The 19,155-nt window shown below is 54.4% G+C and overlaps 1 protein-coding gene across 3 annotated transcripts in view; it reads left to right on the top strand.

Annotated features, from left to right (window-relative positions):
* ASAP2 (ArfGAP with SH3 domain, ankyrin repeat and PH domain 2) overlaps positions 1-19,155 on the top strand; it is a 156,977-nt gene extending 137,822 nt beyond the window's left edge. For 2 of the 3 annotated variants that reach the window (XM_060117389.1, XM_060117391.1), the window contains exons 18-27: positions 903-988; positions 2,866-2,981; positions 3,987-4,054; positions 5,228-5,341; positions 7,549-7,801; positions 12,108-12,276; positions 13,834-13,883; positions 14,357-14,448; positions 14,890-15,012; positions 16,709-19,155. In XM_060117389.1, coding sequence (XP_059973372.1) covers positions 903-988; positions 2,866-2,981; positions 3,987-4,054; positions 5,228-5,341; positions 7,549-7,801; positions 12,108-12,276; positions 13,834-13,883; positions 14,357-14,448; positions 14,890-15,012; positions 16,709-16,783 — 1,146 coding nt within the window. In that variant the 3' untranslated portion in view covers positions 16,784-19,155. The remainder of the gene's footprint in view (positions 1-902; positions 989-2,865; positions 2,982-3,986; positions 4,055-5,227; positions 5,342-7,548; positions 7,802-12,107; positions 12,277-13,833; positions 13,884-14,356; positions 14,449-14,889; positions 15,013-16,708) is intronic. The other variant, XM_060117390.1, reaches the window with a different exon arrangement.

A 19,155-nucleotide genomic window follows, 5' to 3' on the forward strand; every position in this document is an offset into this window, starting at 1 on the left:
CACAGCCCCCCTGGACCCTCCTTACCCTCGTGGATGCACCCTCACAGCCCCCTGGACCCTCCTTACCCTCGTGGACGCACACTCACAGCCCCCTGGACCCTCCTTACCCTCAGAATGAAGGCGCACGGGACTGGGTCACCCTTAGCAGCTGAGCACGTTGTATGGAACCATAACGTTCAGTGTTCGAGAGTGAGATAGGGAACTGCAGCCAGGCTGCCCTGGGCTGCGTGTGCTCAGCTCAGAGCTGTGCTGCAGCCGAGGAGGAGCGGGTGGCCCATTGTCTCCCTCTGCCCCACGTTCCCCGCTACCTGGATCTTCCCTTGGCCTCCAGCTCCCTCCCACTCACCTACCTGAAACAGCCTTTATTCGTGATTCTTCTCTCCCACCGGCCAGAACTTCCTTCAGAAGAGGCAGGGGTAGCCACGTGCCATTTAGTAGCACTGAAGGCAGTCCGGGTATTAGCACTGATGGTGTTATCTGTAAGTATAGAATATAAAAACTTAACCCGGCATTTAAGACATACATTTATATTTACCCAGGGAGCAGGTATAAGAGCCCGGGGAACCTTCCTGGAGCCTGAACGGAGACCCCTCTTACAGGCAGCACCTCATGTTGACATGCAGGGATGAGGGCAGAAAGATCGAGAGGACTTTGCCATGAAACCCCTGAATTCCTCATTATTTCCCGTGGAGTAAGGAGGAATAGGACCAGTCTCTAAATTTCAGGTTCCCAGGGGCAGAGTTTGCCATGGAGATTAAAGGGGCCTTTGGTGTCTTAGAGGTAACGTTTTTCAAAGGAAAGATTTAGAGGCTTTTGGAAGAGAAATACACAATTTTTCTCAAGTGGGACACAGAATTGAATGCTCCCCTTGGAATTCTGGAATGTTTCTGCTTGGTCTTCAGGAGCCGGATGAAACTGCCCTCCACCTGGCCGTCAGATCCGTGGACCGGACTTCTCTTCACATTGTAGACTTTCTAGTTCAGAACAGGTAGGTGTTCTAAAATCAGGGAAGGTGTTTGATTTCGTTCCTTGGTGTTGCTGAGAATGGAGCCAGGGGTCGCCCCGTTGCTTTAGTTGTGCGGCCAAGATGCTGGAATTTCCCTGGGTCTGAATAGCAATCCTGGGGCAGGGACAGTGCTGCCAGGTGTGGGGTGTTCGGACGCAATCCTAATGAAGCCCCCTCCCGGGGTCTGCGAGGTCCCGCCTCTAGTGTCTGGGACTCAGGGAGACGCCCCGTCGATAGGCCTGCTGAATTCCGAGCCCCAGGAAAGCAGCCTCCGTCTGTGGCCCCCACGACCACCCCTTTGCTTGTGCCGTGAGGTGTGGGTCCCACGAGGTCCAGGCGGGGCACCCTGAGCAGAGCGAGAGGGAAGCAGGAAGCAGAGCTCCTCCTCCAGCCACTGGCCGAGCTGATGTTGTAAACCGCAGCTCGGGGTGGTGGGCGTTCTGCGTGGTTGGAAAAGCTGTTATTTCTCATTAGAAGTTGACCTGAGAGAGGACATGCACGGACGGCTTCCCCGGCCCCACTAGTCCCATTTGGTACGTTGTGCCTCGCTTGGTGCGGGGACCGCCTGGCAGCTGCAGGCCAGTGGGGAAGCCCCGTCAAGGAGCATCCTGACTGCCTGATCCTGGCTTGGGTGGGTGGGTGCTGGAGGGGACGGTGCTGGTTAAAAGCCACAGGAATTGGCTTCAGATGGAACAGAAGATTCCAAAGTGCAGAAGCAAGGAGAGACTTTGCATTTTGTATTTTCTGCCGTTCCCGGCTGTCTTCAGAAGAAGAAATGGCCAGAGGTAGAGGAGCTTGGGAGGCAGCTCCTTCCCCAGGAGCCGCGAGTTCTCTGGATGCCTGGGGGAAGCTGCTCGGACCGCCCTATCCTCTGATGGAGCCCGAATGCTGTCCCGGTGCCAGGAGCGTGGCAGGGCCCAGCTCCGTGAGCAGCTGAGCGGTGCCATCCCCCCCAGTGCAGATCCTCAGGGGCAGGAGGAGGGGAATCCTGGTTTCTTTTCTTCCAGAATGGGAGGAGGACAGCAGGAGTGGAGGGGAGATCAGAAGCGAGGCTCCTTTTTCACACTGAAAACGTAGCTGCTTTAAAACAGAAAGGGCGGGCGGGAGGACGGAGTGAGTGTGGCTGGTTTCCTCCCGATGGGAGCTGCGGGCATCACCTCCCAGTGGATACGCTCCTGTTCCCACATGTCTGTCCAGCTCTGAACAGGCCCAGGGCCACCTCCACCAGTGGGTCGAGTGGCTTGTCCTGGGATCTCCTGGGTTTGTTTTGTGTTGGAAAAATCTTTGTGGTCTCCTCACGGTTCCCCCGCAGCCTGTTTTCAGGGCAGCTCAGAGGAGCCTGGGGACTCCGAACTTTGGAAGAGCGGCTTTTCCCCTTTCTGGCAAGAGTGTTGTTAGTAAGATGAGAAAAGCTCACCCCGTCCTTCTGTGTGGGGCACACTGGGCAAGTCACGCAGGCTTCCTAAGGCCCAGACGGGCACTGCCAGTGAAGCGGGAGGGACGCCAGGTTCACCTGCCCGTGCCCCTGCTCAGGTGCGCACAGGTGCCTTGCTCGCTTTCTGGAGGGCTCTGCCATTGTTGTTTATTCCCCGGTGGCCTTAAGCCAAGGCCTCCTCCTGCCCACAGGCAGGGCTGGTGCTGTGGGCCCCCGACCCTGGAGGAGGATTGAGAGAAACCCTGCCCTCCGTGAACCTGAGTTCTGGCTGCCTCTCCCGGGGAAGGAAAGCAGCCATGCCCGTCGTTCGCATATTGTCTATGGCTGCTTTCAGGCCACCCTGGCGGAGCTGAGCGTCCCTGCCCAGGCAGCCCCAGTCCTCTGGCCTGTGCCTCACTGTTCTCTCTGTTCCCGTCCTTGCCAGTGGGAACCTGGACAAGCAGACGGGCAAGGGCAGCACGGCCCTGCATTACTGCTGCCTGACCGACAGCGCCGAGTGCCTCAAGCTGCTGCTGCGGGGCAAGGCCTCCATCGGCATCGGTGAGCCTCCCCCCACCGCCCCGCGCAGCTCCTGGTACGGGGCTCTGGGCAGAGCTGCGGAGTCAGTCCCGCCCTGCAAGCCTGCTGTGGTCTCGTGTTCATCAGCAGTCTCCCTCTGCTGTCTTGTAGGCTTGCCGTCATGTGCAGGCATTTTCTGAGAGGCAGAGGATGGCCCTGCAGCTGTCGCTGGTACCCAGGTGACCTGGACCAGGTTTGGGCATCTCGCCCTCCTGTTCCTGACCCCCACCTGGGATCATGCTGAGCCCCTCACTGGCTCTGGGTGGGCATGTTTACTGGTGAGAGTCACTGTTCACTGCCCCTCCGTTCACTGGCACCAAGCCTCCTCCACGAGGGACCCACGTCTGCTTGGCCTTCATCCCTCCCTCCCCTGTGGGACCCTGACCTGTAGCCATCCAGGCACAGTCTAGCCCGAGGGTGTCCGGCTGTGATGGTGTCCTGAGTGGAGCTCTTGAAGAACTGTTAAGCAGAGAGCAAAGAGCAGAAAGAAGGCACGTGCCTGCTTGCGAGCCAAGTTGGGTTTTTTTCTTTTTTAACTAATCATCAAATCTCATTGACTGAGGCTCATTTAGAAGAAAATACACAATTCCAAATCTTCAGACTGCTTAAAAGGAGGTGTAAAGTCTTCTACAGTCAGATGCCTGGAACTAGATTAGCAGTGCTTTTGGTTAGAGAATTACCATGAACTGCTTTATTCAACAGCTTATACCTTGGATATTTATTTCCATTAGTTGGCTACTTCAGTGGTTTTATCTTCATTAGATTAGCTCAAACCTTGTCTTAGAAAACCTTACCGACTGCACGCTGCTGCAGCTCTGTACGACTTCAGCACAGTTGAGCACCGACTGGGGCAAACTAGCTGGATTTCATTCGTCGTGCTCAGTTCCGTCTGGTGCTGCTTTGCTGGGTCTCTTTTTAATTGCCTCTCAGTGTCAGACCTCTGCCTGCTTTTGCCGTAACACGCCTGTTCGTTCCCCCGCCTCTTAGCTAACGAGTCAGGAGAGACGCCGCTGGACATTGCCAGGCGCCTCAGGCACGAGCGCTGTGAGGAGCTGGTGAGTGTCCCGCCACCCTGGACGGACAGGGTGGGGTCAGGGGCGCCGCTCCTTGGGGAGGGCTCTCTCGGAGCCTGCAGGAGCGTCCTGAGTAGATCCCAGTGGCCTAGAGGGGACGGCTCGGAGAAAGTGTCCTGGGGCCCCTTAGAGAGGAGGTGACCATCCCCCCTATGGTGACACTCAGAACACGAGTCAGTATGTGCTGGTGGCGCATGTTGACGGCGGCCCTGGCTTGTCTGGGGTGAGTGGAGCCAAGGCCCCTCTGAGTCAGGCCGGGTTTACAGGGGGCTCCACCGCTGCGACTTGGGAAGGTCATGCCAGCTCTCTTCGCCGTTGCCTTGTGTGTGAAGGGGGGTCAGGCATACCAGTTCGCAGCTTTTTTGTGGGAATCGTTGCTGAACTCTGCAGAGCAGTGGGCACAGAGTAAGTGCTCAGTCCATGGCGCCATTAACAGTCGGCGCTGCAGAGCTGTAGGGCTGCTAACAGGTATTATCCTAAGCACTTCGTGTCCAGTAACTCATTTAATCTTGATAATTACCGTAAAGCATTAATTAATAGGTACCTACTGTTACCCCATTTTACAGATGAGGAGATAGGTACGGAAGGGTTAAGTAACTCGCCCAGGACCACATGGCGACTGTCTGGCTTTGGAGAAAAGTCAGACCCTAATGTGCTAAGACACCGATTTATCTAATGGATTAACTTCTCTCCTGTGCACCTAGAATGGAACCAGCTATCTACCTTCCTGGAGAGAATTGAGAAGCTGGCCATTCACGTCATTTTCCACAGGGCTTCACTCTCTCGTGCTGGTCAGGAAAAGTGGGGTTAACAGTTAGTGGACACGTTCCTTCTCCTCAGATTGAGATGCTCCCATGTGCAGTCGTGGGTACCTGCAGGCTGACCGTTGCCCTTCAGATCTCAAACACCCCTTGGCTGCGTGCTGCAACTCTGCAGCTTACAAAACACTAAATGGGAGTTGTCGGGTTTGAGCTTCGAGGTTATCTGTGGATTAGGGAGTGGGGGCTTAACCTGAGACGCAGCGAATTGGATAAGCCAGCCTCATACTGGGGTGCAGGCTCCCTGCCCCGCTACCTCTCGGCCGTCTTGGTGGACACCTGCTTGACAGGGCCGAGTATATGAGCAGCGTCACCGACAGTGCTTTGTTGTTCTCAGCTGACCCAAGCCTTATCCGGAAGGTTTAATTCTCACGTTCATGTCGAGTACGAATGGCGACTGCTCCATGAAGACCTGGATGAGAGCGATGACGATGTGGATGAGAAGCTGCAGGTCTGTGCCGGCTTGTGGAACTCTAAGGGCGTTAGGGTCAGTGTCCTTCAGAGCGGTGTGGGTCCTGGCCTGTAATCAGGGTAGAGAGCTGTTTGTAGAAAAGGAAATGCCGTTTACTTTTTGCTTCCAGGGCTCTCAGTAGGTTTGTGGTTTTACCCTTCCCATAACTGCCCCCTGTCTCCCAGCTCCTATAGACGTGACTGTAAACGAATGAGAATTGTGTAATCAGAGGCTGCTTCTCACCTTCTGATATGAAGGAAGGATACAGAGAGCCTTGGATTCTCGGGGATTTTAGAGGGAGCTCTCTCTCTGGATAATGTGATAAAGAGCCAGGTTCCCCCAGGAGCAGTGGCCATGTTCACCTAGCTGATCTTTAAAACCTTCACTGAAATCACTGACCCTCAGAGATCATTGGGTCCAACTCATCCCTTTATTAGATGGGGTCATTCAAGCCTCAAGAGAGGGGATGTCTTGGCCACAGTGAAGCCAGTATTTGGAGACTAACCTGGGGCTCTTGCCTCCTGGTCCAGCCTCTCCTCATGATGGTCTGTCTTGTGCACTTGAGGGCACCCCTGGAAGGTTGCCACCTTCACACGAGGCTCAGAGTCAGACCCAGGAAGACTGACTCCAAAGCCCATACGCCTAGCTGCTGTGAAATTAGTGGGAAAGCCGGGTGTAACGTTTTAATTTTTACTGTAGGATTTTAATGTCCTGATGTGTACTGATGTCTGATTATGTATATATGGCATTTCCGAAACCTATTGGACTATCCCGGTTTATGGAGCAGTTAGTATCTGTACTTATGGTTTCTTGGAATAAGAAATTTCCAAGTTATCTGTAAAACGGTATCAAAGTGAGGGGAGCTGGCTATTTCACACTTAGATTTGCCTTTAAAAGGGGAGAAGGTTTGAAACACCTGCCCTGGAGCGAGTGCCTCTTGGTCAGGCACACGTCACATTCCTGGGGTTGTGCAGTGACTTGGCAGGTGCCGTGGACCCAGTGAAAGCCCGTCAGCGGCGCTGACACTCGTCCCCACCCCTTCGGCAGAGAGCGGCGGGTGGTGGTTCGCACGGCCATGGGCTTTGTTGGAATTTAAACTGTGCATGAAGAGCCACTGGCCACTGAGTCCTCGTACTGGATCTGGGCGTGAGCCGTTGGTTGGCCAGAGCCTTGGCTGGGCAGGCGGTCCCGTGAGGGGAGGAGGGGTGACTGCCGATACTGAGACCTGCTGAGCTCCAGGCACTGTGCCGGCGGTTAAAGTCAGACCTGCTAGGGAATTCCCTGGCGGTCCAGTGGGTAGGACTCTGCACCCTCATTGCCAAGGGCCCAGGTTCAATCCATGGTCGGGGAACTGAGATCCCGCGTGCCGCGTGGCGAGACCAAAAAATAAAAATAAAAAAATAAAGTTAGACCCACTTATCAGATGAGAAATAGGATCTGGAAGGTTAATTTGCTCAAGATCACAGCTATTATAATGATGCTGACTTTGAAATACGAGATCCATCTAATGAAGTCCGTGGTTCCATGCACATGGCTTTCAGGTGGAGCAGGGGTCAGCAGACTCGTAAAGGGCCAGATAATAAATGTTTTAGGCTTTGTTGCAACTCCTCAGCTCTGCCAGGGTGGCTTGACGGCAGCCACAGACAATATACAAATGATGGGCATGGCTGCTTTCTAATAAAACTTTATAAAAACAGGTTGTGGCCCCATGGGCCGTGATTTGCTGACCCCTGAGTTAGAGGACTCTTAAGAGTTCCAGTTCCTACGGGAAGAAGACGTCGATCTCCCCCGAATTAGCCATATGGCTGTTGGGGATCCGCTGTGGCTGTGCGTGCCTGGAGCAGCTGCACTGTTCTGCCGTCAGAGAAGGGTGTTTATGGAGGGGAGGGGACACGCAGTGAGATACAGAGCTAGGCCGAGGTAACTCTGGATGATAAAGGTGAAATAGCTTATATTTTAAATTCTTCACAGAATGAAGAATTGTTTTGAAGTTTTTGTAAATCATCGCTTTTTTTCGTGGGTGTGTTTCCGTTAAGGGACATGGTAAGAGTGAGTTTTAGGTTTTGTGGCTGTCGCGTAACAGTAAAAATGCACCGTGCCCAGGTATTAGACTGGTGTACCTGAGGCTGTACCCAGTACGTCAGTTGCTGTGACCAAGAGGTCAGCGCGTCTGTATTTCACACACCTCTGCCCACTACCCGCCGCAGCCCAGTCCCAGTCGGCGAGAAGACCGGCCCGTCAGCTTCTACCAGCTGGGCTCCAGCCAGCTGCAGTCCAACGCCGCATCTCTGGCCAGAGACGCCGCCAGCCTGGCCAAGGACAAGCAGAGGAGCTTCGTGCCCAGCATCTTGCAGAACGAGACGTACGGAGCCATCCTGAGCAGCAGCCCTCCGCCCACGCAGCCCGCGGCCCCCAGCACCGCCAGTGCTCCCCCGCTGCCCCCGCGGAACGTTGCCAAAGGTACTGAGCAGTTGGTAGCCCCTGGATGCACGAGCGTTGTCGTTGGGGTTTTGCTTTGGGGAAGCTGTAGTTGCTTTGCCCCCCGGCTAGCTAACGTGTGGGCCAGCTTCAGGACATGTTTTTCCATGTGGGGTCCTTTGGTTTGTACTTAACGTTGTTTGCTTCCTAAAAGAACTCCGTCATTCTGGGGTTGGTGGTAGAGTGTCTTGACGTAATTCTCGTTCTGGGCAGGGGTGTGGCACGTGTGACTCAAGGGATGCAGGGACGCCACCGGGGTGGGCCTGAGGCGGAGGGGTCAGCCCCTGCTACTGGTGCCTGGGTGCTTCCCTGCAGACCTCCTTCCTGGTCCTCTTCTCTCTGCGGTCCGCCCCTCACTGCCCCTCCCTTCGCCTTCATTCAGTCCCTGTGTATCTGTCTCCTACCTGTACTCGGCCAGCTTGTGGCATCCGGTTACTTCCCATCTCTGTGATCCCCATGAAATGAAGGATAAAGAGATGCTAATTTGGGAAACGGTGCTCAGCCTAACTGTAAAAATACGGAATAGTCCCCGAGGGCCCTACCAGCGCCTTAAGTGCCAAAGCTTCCTGTGCTAACCTCAGTCGCTCTGCCACAGCACAGCGAGTTTGACTCAACAGATGCTGTTTTTTGTTTTGTTTGTTTGTTTGTTTGTTTTTTGTGATACACGGGCCTCTCCCTGTTGTGGCCTCTCCCGTTGCGGAGCACAGGCTCTGGACGCACAGGCCCAGCGGCCATGGCTCACGGCCCAGCCACTCCGCGGCACGTGAGATCCTCCCAGACTGGGGCACGAACCCGTGTCCCCTGCATCGGCAGGCAGACTCTCAACCACTGCGCCACCAGGGAAGCCCCTGTTTTTTGTTTTTATAAAAATGGAAACTTAAGCCCCCAGAGGTTTAGTGATTTGCCCAGCACTGAAGGCCCACTGGCCATGATACTCCCTGAAGGCAGGTCCCTCCCGCGAGTAGCCAGGCCAGCTCTGGGCTGGGGCCTCCAGAGGGCTTCCCAGGGGACCGGGGGCAGGAGCCTCCATGGGGCGTGATGTCTGGGCCCACGGCTGCTGCAGGCCAATGGTGGTCCCGAAAGTAAATCCCAAGTTACATTTGTGCAGGAGCTGCCCTCCGGCAGGGGCGTGTAGGCGCGTGACAGTGGCGCTGCGAGCCCCGGGAGGGAGGAGTGCGCACGTCTGCCTTCCTGTGGCGTCTGTGCTCACGGTGTGGCGTGGCTGTGCCCACCGCCGCCCCCCCAGCTGCCCTGAGTGTATTACGGACCCTCCCACACAGCTCTGCCCCCAGCGCTCAGGGAAGCAGAGAAGGCTGATGAGCCTCCTGTCTGGGTCACCGAGCCACACGCCTTAGGAGCGGACCCACGCCGCACGGGGCAGACCCCTGAAACCCGCCCGCTCACCGCCCGCAGAGCCCGTTCCTCCACGGCACCCAGGCCTGACCAGGAGGTCCCTCGGCAAGGAAGGAGGTCACGTCCCCCAGCTGCGAGGGGCTCGGGCGGGCCGGGGGGAGGGGCCGTGTGGGTGTGTCTCGTTGCCCCCAACCCCAGATCCCGGTGCCTGTGTTTGTCTCCATCCCACTGGTGCCTTTTACTGACTGTGTGTGCCATGTTAGGAAAGATTTTAGTTTGCTCTGTTGGGTCATATAAGAGGAATAGAAAGCTGTTCACCTCTATTTCTTGCTTGCTTAAAATCTTAGGATGAGAAAGTTTGGAGGTTTTTTCCCCCATTTCTTTTGGCCACTCCCACCGTTAGCTCCGTCTCTTCCTTTGGCGACGGAGATTGCCCTTCATCCCTGCCAGCCCCCCAAAGGGTACCTTTGTTCTCCGTCTGTTCCACACTCGATCCACGAGGAATCACCACGCAGCAAGTAGGACGGGATTGATGTTCTCGGGCCCTGCATCCAGGAGGACGTTGTCCACGGCAGGCGTGTGACGGCTCCCTCTGACCCCGGGTGGGCCCCGTAAGGGTGTGGCCTGCTTTCACCTCCAGGCCCAGCCTCACACACGGCCATGCCTGTGCCCTGAGCAGATGCCGCTCCGTGAGGACGAGCTTTGTGGGCGGAGGAAGGGTGTGACCAGGGCGGTGCCATCTCCCTGGTGTGTCACCTGAGCTGACTTTCAGCCAGAAATAAGTTTGCCCTTCACCAGATGTCTCTGATTTGCAGCCTTCTCTCCACGTGCTCTGTCTGAGGACAGGTGCCCCCCTTGTGTGAGGTGGTGACCCCACAGGGAGGACTGAGATGGGTAGAGAGACAAGCAGACGTCCTGTCCCCGAGTGCAGTGCTCAGGAGGGTCACTGTGGTCATCATTTCCCTCTTCAAGCAGTGTTTAAATTTGAGAAATAAAATTGGTAAGACTGAGAAGACCAACTGGGAGTTTTCCCCGGAGCATCGTTGGTTCGCTGTGTATTGGTACCTGTCTTCCAGAAACCAGAAACAAGAATTTTTTTAAAATCAACGTCCTGTTTGTGGCCTTAATGCTATTCTAGAAGGGTCATGTGTACCATTTTATAGGGGAGAGGATCAATAATGCAGTGTTCTGTTTCTGTTTTTGTTCTGTGCTCGTGCGTGTGCGTGCGTGCGTGTGCATGCCTGTGTGTGCACGTGCGTGTGTGTGCATGTGCGTGCGTGTGCAGTTCAGCCAGCCTTCTCAGCTAACGCCCTGTGGAAGACAAACTCTGTAAGTGTGGACAGTGTAAGCCGGCAGCGATCTTCGTCAGATCCGCCAGCTGTCCATCCACCGCTGCCCCCTCTCCGCGTGACATCTACCAGTACGTTTTTTTCCTTTTTCCTTTCTCGCTCTTGGGCTTTGTGCAGCTGGATGGCTGGGGGGTCTCTCGGCAGCCGCTCGCTGCCGGCTGCCCGGCGCTGCCTGGGGGCCTGGGGCTCTTTTGTGGCCCCAGCCCTGCGGCCGCTGCCCCCCAGCAGCAGACTCCCGTCTGCCTCACACCCCACGGGGGCCCTTCACTCTCCTGCTCTGTCTCCCGAGCACTTCAGCAACATTTCTGTCTCTCACACATTGGCCCCGGGGCTGCCTTTGGCCATTGGGTGGCTCTCGACGCTGGGGAGTGTTCCTGTGGATTATAATCTGGTCTGTGCCCTGCCCTTCAGTGTCACATGTCCGTGCCAGTCTCCGCACCCGGGGGAGGGGAGGGGCTTTTTTCCAGCTTCGAGGTTGGTGGGGGGTCGACTGGACCGGGGTGGTGGGGGGGCGGGGGCAAGGCCTGGACGCTGTAGGAGGGAGGGGCTCTGGCATCGCGGGGTCAGGGGTGCTTTGAGGGCGCTGAGGGTTTACCCTGGTTCCCCCGGTTTCCTTACCCGGAGTTAAGGGGGGAGAAGCCCAGCCCTGGCTGTGGTCGGTGTCATACGTGCACTGGAGGCGGAGCGGGCACGGGGTCTTCGGGACGCTGGGGCGGGGGGCACCCAGCTCCGGCACACCCGAGTCAGATGGCATGGGCCGGGTCCTGGGGGCCACCCAGCGGGTCTCAGAAGCCCACTTTCACACTCGCAGTCTGGCGTCCCGGGGGCTGTAGATCTGCATGCTAGAGTCTGCCTTTTGACTTTCCTTTTAAAGCAGAAAAAGGAGAGAAGAATGACAAAAGAAGGATTAAACCGATCCCTCCCTGGTCAGCCGGCTCCCAGCGCCCGCTGTCCTGGGAGAGGGGGGCTGCCAGGTCCTTGGGGATCGGCGTCCAGGCCCGGGGCAGGTCACCGCCCCCCACAGCGACCGCGGGACACCAACGCTGGACGTTGAGGGGAGGGCTGCTGTTGGCCGGGGAAACGGGGAGGAGGCGTGGGCTCGAGACCGGGCTCCCTGCCTCACCTGCCCGCGCTTGGGGAAAGCAGCGGCCTCCTCACCTGTGAAACGTAGAGAAGGATACAGCTCGTCCCGCTGCCCCCTCGCGGACCGGGAGCCTTTCCAGCTAGTTCTTCGCAGCGTTTCCTCAGTCTGACCGGCCAGCGGCATGGGTGGCGCCCCGGGGCAGGACCGGCGCCAACCCAGGCCGGGCCTCCTGCTGGTCCCCGTGGAGGGCGGAAACCCACGGGAGGTTCTAGCTGAGAAAATACTCCCAGGCTCATAGAGGCATTTTAGTCCCAACTTGAGGCTCAGAAAGACTCCCCGCCAGCACTGTTTTCTGAAAATCATCAATGAAAGTAGGTTTTTTCCTTATGAGGTAGGGGAAGGAAAAAGGAAGCCCTTATCGCAAGAGCCTCGGGTGAGAAGGCTGGGAGGGGGGCGCCTGAAGTGTGACCCTCCGCGTTTGTGTCCTTTCCTCTCTCCGCAGACCCCCTGGCTCCCACGCCGCCCCCTCCGGTAGCAAAAACACCGAGTGTGCTGGAGGCCTTGAGCCAGCAGAGCAAGCCGACGCAGCCCGGGCTCCCGCCCAGCAAAGCCCCGCCGCCGCTGCCGCCGCAGCTGCCCAGCCGCCTGCCCCAGAAGAGGCCTGCTCCCGGGTAAGGCCACTCCTCTGCGTCCCCTTCGGGCCGGGCCGGCCCGGCCGTCCTTGCTTCCCAGGGGCACCAGCCCCGTAACTTCACCTGCTGAGATTTCTCTGAACGTTTGAAATCTTCCATGTCTCTACTACTGTGACCCCTAAGGTCAGGTGTTACATAACTAAGTGGTTATGCTTCAGGAGTCTAAAAAATAATCAAGAATGTTTAAACTGCAAACATTTCATACCGATGTACATCTTATATCCACATGATGAATTTAGATTTCTGTTCAGTACAGACACTGGGATTTGGGGAGTTAAAGTCCTCAAGACACGAGGCCTCTAGGTCTTATTTGTTGGTCACTCACAGGATTATCTCGACTACATGGACCCTCTGTAGTGCGGGGCATGTATTTCCTACAAACAAGGACATTCTCCTACATAAACACAATACAACCAGCAAAATCAGGAAATGAACGTGGATGCTACCTTCCAAAACTCAGACTCCAAGTTTATTTAGACACACATGATACCTAAATACCGTCCTTTACTACAGAGGATTCCAGTTCGTGGCTCTCAGTCTGGATCTTTATGGTGGAAACTGGTTCCTTTTTAGTGGAAATGATATTTAGAAGCCAAGATCTGGGTGCTTAGTGTCTCCTTTGCTGTTGGAGTGTCACTGCACTCAGGCAGGCCCTCTGAGTGGTCAGAACTAGGGACACACACACACGTGTGTGTGTGCGGAGAGCCATTTGTCCCTTGCTTGTCCCCATCCGCCTCTTCTGCCCCCCAGCCTCTCCCATCACATGTCAGGCCCCAGTCGTGTGCCCGGCTCCGTGCAGAGAAGTGGAATAGGGTTCCTCTCCCGGCCCATCACAGACACTCTTGTCACTTGTCCTCACTTTGAGAGTCGGCAGCACTGCTGTCACGCCTTTTGCAGGTGGAAACGCATTTATCCAGGCCCACCCGGCAAGCCTGAGTCAACAGACTGCTGTCTGCCAGCCCTGGGAGCCCCGTACCTGCGTGTCCCTCCCAGTGGTGCTGGGACGTGCCGGGCCCGGGCTGCATGGGGCAGGGGGTGCTGAGCCATGTCAGTCACGGCGGTTAACAGGCAGCAGGGGTCACAGAGTCCAGAGGCATGGATAACGCGGGCCAGCGGTGCTCGGACGGGTCCTGGCAGAGCCGCCAGGACTCTGGGGTTGATACTGCCCCACCTGACACAGGAGGAGACCCAGGCCGCGCGGGGAGGAGATGGGGCACGTCGCGGCTAGAGCTGGTTAGTGGTGCCCAGTTTCCAGCCCAGACCCGGGGCATCGGCAATGGGCTCACATGGGACAGGAGAGCTGCAGGAGGAGCCTGGTTTGGGAATCGGGAACCTTCGATCTAGCACTGCCCTCTGGACCTCTCTCATTCTTCCTTTTTCCAAGGAAAAAAAAAAGGTAGTTGGATGGCAGTTGATGAAATCAGCTCAACCGTTTTCAACTTGGACACAGGTCCTTTAGAAAAGGGACTGAGGTGGAGCGGTAACGTGCTTTGCAGGCCTTGGGTACCAGTGAATCTATTTTCCCCTTCTTTGTAGGCCTGACAAGTCAAGCCCACTGATCAACAAAAGCCAGCCAAGAGGACCTGGTAATTATTCCATGTGAAACTGAGTTACTTTCTGCTGGGTCTCGGGGGCAAAGTGGAGGGTGTTTCCTGCTGTGGTGAACCCCTGGGTCAGGCCCACTGTCCTGCCCTGGCAGCCACCCTGCCCTCGCAGAACGTCTGGCGCCCCTGCTCCTGGGCTGCTCTGTCCCATGCCACACATTCTTGTCCCCCTCTGCCGATGGGGACGGGGGTGTGGGGGAGCCCTGGCGGGGTCTGGGAGTCAGTGGAGGAGGTTATGGCGTCTGCCTCACTCTGTGACACCTGCAGACCGGCACACTCTAGGGAGGTTGCATGGAAGTCACAAGGTTCTTTGGCCTTTAGGGGACTTTCCCTCAACAGTTAGGAAATCTCAGGCAAGTTGCCTTGTGGCTGTGACAGACGGCGTTTATGTCGTTTCTATCTCATGGTGTTGACTGAGGGGCATATTGTGAAGTCCGTTCATTTTGGCCCTAAAGCAGTGGATCTCTCTGGGACAGAAACTCTGGGTCCTCTGTCCAACGCCGTGGTCACGCAGCCCCCGGCGCCCATGCCCAGGAAGTCACAAGCGGTAAGCGGACGAGCCCCTTCCTTTCTGCCTCTTTGCCCTGGCCAGGAGCGGGTGGGTTATCATCCAAGGGCTCAGAGGAGACTCTCCCTCTTCCCCTGGTTGGGGTGGGGGAGGCTTCTTCCTGGGTACCTGGTCCTTCGGATCGGAGCAGGATGCAATCCAGAGCCCACAGCCAGTGGGCTGGGCCCTTCGCGGCTCCAGGACAGGCCCCCACGTGCCCACCAGGCACCGGGCCGCCCCGCTCCCTGCTCTTTTCCCTCGGCTGGCCTCCTCCTGGAAGTCCCCCTGCCCCGAGCGCACTGAGCCGCCCATCTTGACACCCGTGGGCTCCCAGGCCTGCGAGCGGCCCTCGGGACCAGTTGGAAGCAGGGTGGCCCAGTTCTCTGCCCTGGAGCAGACGCTTCCCCACACACTAAGCTGTGAGCCCTCTTCTTGACGCAGACCAAGCTGAAGCCCAAGCGGGTCAAAGCCCTGTACAACTGCGTGGCCGACAATCCCGACGAGCTGACGTTCTCCGAGGGGGACGTGATCGTCGTGGACGGGGAGGAGGACCAGGAGTGGTGGGTGAGTCGGGGCCTGGGGGGTCTGTTCCCAGGTGGCGCCCGCTGTGCCCGACGCACCTCAGCTGCCCCTTCCGTGCACCCACTTGTGAGTGGGGTCCTCCCTCGTCAGGGCGGACAGGCCACGTGGGCTGCAGTTTGCGGAGCGCACCTGAGGGTTTGAGATGAGGCCTTGGCTTTCTCGGTAGTGCCTCTGCTCGGCGTTGCAGGCTTGGTGGAGCGGGGCGCAGAGGGAGAGCTGACCCGGAGGCAGAGACGCTGGGTGTCGGGCTCGTCCTGAAACCAGCTGTGGCATCCGGGGGGGAGCTGGAATGGGATGAGCGTGGCGCTTCCCCTGATGACCCTGAGTGTCCAGCGCCGGCCAGGGTCAGGCTGGGTGACCTTGGGCAAGGTGGTTATGCTGCTAAGCCACGGCCACCTCGCCTGAGAAAGGCCGGTGACAGCACTGTTGCAGCGACGGCACGGCGGCCCCCAGGGAGAGGTGGCTGTCGTAAACTGGGCGGTCACGCAGACAGCTCCTGCACGCCTGGCAGCGTTGGCCGCCTGGGGGCCGCTAACGGCCCAGCTCTGGGGCTTGAGCTCAGATATCAGGTGGGTCATGGTTGCCATCAGGACGGAGCCAGGACTCACGGAGACACAGCTCCGCGCTCTCGAGGGCTAGGGGTGTTGGTCAGAGTCCCCAGCCAGGCACCCTCCTGGGTGAGCTGTGTGTCCTCTCTCCAGGGCCTTTGTGAGCCAGCTCAGGGCCTGGCACCACCTCTGGCGTGGCTGGTTCAGGGGTCTTCTCGTGGCCTCTCCCCTCGAGGGGTTCAGGTGCCTGTGGGTCCAGAGCCCCCGCCTGTCAGCCTTGCTCCACGCGGCGCGGTCGACGCCGCGGGCGGCAGGGGGGGGGCGGCAGCTCCTGGTGCCCCTTGGTGCCCGTCCAGGGCTCTGCCCGCCCGCTGCCCACACGGCCCTGAGACCTGAGGCAGGTCTGGGCTTCACACTTGCGTACAACCCACCGCAAGGACGGGGCTCCAGCCTGACACCAGGCTTAGGCGTCTGGAAAACACCTGTTCGTTTCAAAAACGGTGGCAAAATCAGAAAGCTATAAACAAAGTAAATGCTGTCTATAACCTCAGGGCATCCCCCCTCACACACACAAAAATAGTAATTTAAATTTTGGTGATTTCGTTTTAGATGTTTATTTAACGACTTAATTTACATCGTTGAGATCAGACTTGAGGTGTAATTTATATAATTTTCCCAGAGGAAAAGTAAATGGATTTACTGAAGTCTTAAATGCTTTGACTACATTTAAATAGGGCCAACTCACATTTGCCACTTTCTGTGACTTGGCAGCGCACAGACTTGACGTTCAGTTTCTTCATCCATTAAAAAAAAAAAAAACAAAAACGGAGGTCGGGGTGGTGGTCTGATCCTGTGCTGCCTGCCCCCCGAGACCACCAGGACCGCGGTGGGGCGTGTGTGCAGACACCGACTCCCCGCGCGCACAGGAGTCCCTGCGGGTAGTAGGCCGGCACTATTTGAGACGGGAGCGAAAGGAAAAGCAGTTTAGATGTTGGACCCAAGTAATTCTTTCCCAGAAGAGATTCTTCCAAACACATCTCTTTTTTTTTTTTCCTCCAAATGCTGTAATGCCCTTCAAAGTTTCCAACATTTGGAATTTGTGTAACAACATAACCTTTTATTCATTTCAGATCGGCCACATCGATGGCGATCCCAGTCGCAAAGGAGCGTTTCCCGTGTCATTTGTGCACTTTATTGCTGACTAAACTGCTACTGAACAAAACCACTTCTGTTTAACGTTACGTCTCGTCTCATTATTGGTACCAGAGCTCTTGCCAGATAACCTGTTTTATGAATTGTATCGTACGGTAGCCCACTCTCTCTAAGGCCACTGTTCTGCTTTAAAAACTCAAAGGCAATTTATATATATCAGTGAATTGTTTTTATAATTCGTGTTTTTCATGAAACATTGCTATACTTTTATTAGGAAAAACTGAATTTCCAAAAGGTGAACTGAAAAGTTATTTTAACTAAATAATGAAGATTCTGAATCTACAGCATTAGTTGAACCTAAAAATGTTTTGAGTGTGGGAAAGAAACTCGTCCTGTTTTTCTTGGCCCACGTCTGGGGTTGGTGACCTTTAGCACAATTATTCTTTTTAGGAAGCCAGGAAATTGTTGCTTTCAGAGTCCATAGCCAGCCCGCACTTTCTGCATAAAATGCTTCAGTTCACCTTTAAAGACTTTTTTTTCTTTAAAGATACCGTTAAAGATTTCCTTTGAAATCCACCCAGTGTTTACTGGAAATGTATACATAAGCGTTGTACTTTCCAGCCCTGGTGTGTGAGGTTGCAACTATCAGTGTATCCTGCATGTGTGTGTAACCTGTTGTGAACAAGCCTACTTGACCCGACTATAGATGGTTTATTATGGCGTATGTCACAGCAGTTAATTCAGCTCCAGATTATATTAACTGCATTCCCTGAATCTGGTTAAAAACTAAGGATGATGGACTGCAGAACCGTTCTTTAAACGAGTGTCTACGCTTTAGTTGTTTGGGATTTGCCTTCCTGGACCTCCCTCGTCACACAGCTAGAGCACCGTGGTGCAGACCGACCCCCCATATTACCACAGACCTGCTGTTTCCTATCGAGTGTACCACTGCCTTCCCTTTCTAGCCCAAGAGAATGTCCACTCAGTTTAGTGTCTTGTATTTATATAATATACCAACAGGAATGGTAGTTACACTGTCTTGAAATTTAATCTGTCCATTTGTTTGTAATCAAGAGCATATCAGAAACCTGTAGGTCCCAGGTAACAGAAGACTCTTAAGACATCCCGGTTTTACTATTGAAGTCCATCGTATCATTCTTAAGCTACTGGGGGTGGGGGGATTAGGTTGTATATGATAAAATCAAAATTCATTAGTTTAATGAACTTGACTATCATACCTCTCTTTAGTAATTGTGTAAGATTCATGGTAGGTATATTGGAAATTTTGGCACTCTTAGAGAATAAATAGGCATATGATGACCACTTAGATTTTTACCCAAAGCGAAGGAGTAAATTTAAGAAGAGGCTTGGAAAGCAAGGAGACGATGCTGTTAGTGCATTTGTTACGATGGTACATTTGATTGAAGCAGCCTGTCTTTATTATGCAAGACTCTTGTAAGTATAGAGCTTTTTTTTTTTTAATTGCATTGTGTTTTTTCATTGTTATTATAAAGGGAGACAGAATAAACTGGAATGTTTTATGATGTTGTATGGCAATTTGCCTTTCAAAGTTCTGGGGAAAAATGTGTTAGATCTGTAATTAAAGTCTTTTTAAAAAGCACTACATCTGTTTTCACTAATTGTTAATTTCTGTTTTTGAACCCTTCATTTAGTTAATTCTCTCATAGATTTAAGAAAGTAAACAGATGTTTTGCACAGTGCACTTCATATGTATATTTTAATACAACGCTCCCGCATCTGTGTCTTATAATCAGCCTTTTGACTACTTGGTGCCAGCTGTATAAGGAATTAAAGTTGACTCCTATCAACATTTGAACACCAGTCCCAAACTAATATATCAGGTTCACTGGTACATAAATATCTAGGAAATATTTTTCCAGTCTACAATCTGGTGGTGCTGTTGTGCAGTAATTAACACTACTCTTGCCAGAGGAGAAATTATATTAACTTCCCTACTAATATCCTTTCCTAGTTATTTGCTCTTTGCAAATTAAAAAAAAAAAAGCAACTGAGAGAAAGGAAAACATTGTAGATATCTATTTATATTTAAAGTTTACATGTCATGAACTTAGCTGCAGGATTCTGGCATTTGGCATGCCATTCTCCATCAGATCTGACTTCTAGGGATGGCGACTCAGAAATCTGTCCACAGACTAATGGTTACTGTGTGATCTGTGAAGGGGTGGGCGGGTACCATGGTCCACAGCGTGGATACTGTCTGAGATGTATGATATTCAGTTCATTCACTTGATTACTTCGGTCTAGTTGCAGCGCAACTGTATATATTGTATAACCTAAATCAGTTCTTATTTTCATTGTCCTATAATTAGAGCATGTTTAATAAGTCTACTCTTCTTGTTAGCTAGTCCTTTGACTGGAAAAAAATAAAATACTTTTAAATGGA

This window comes from Mesoplodon densirostris, chromosome 14, assembly GCF_025265405.1.
Source record: "Mesoplodon densirostris isolate mMesDen1 chromosome 14, mMesDen1 primary haplotype, whole genome shotgun sequence".
Taxonomy (NCBI): Eukaryota; Metazoa; Chordata; class Mammalia; order Artiodactyla; family Ziphiidae; genus Mesoplodon; species Mesoplodon densirostris.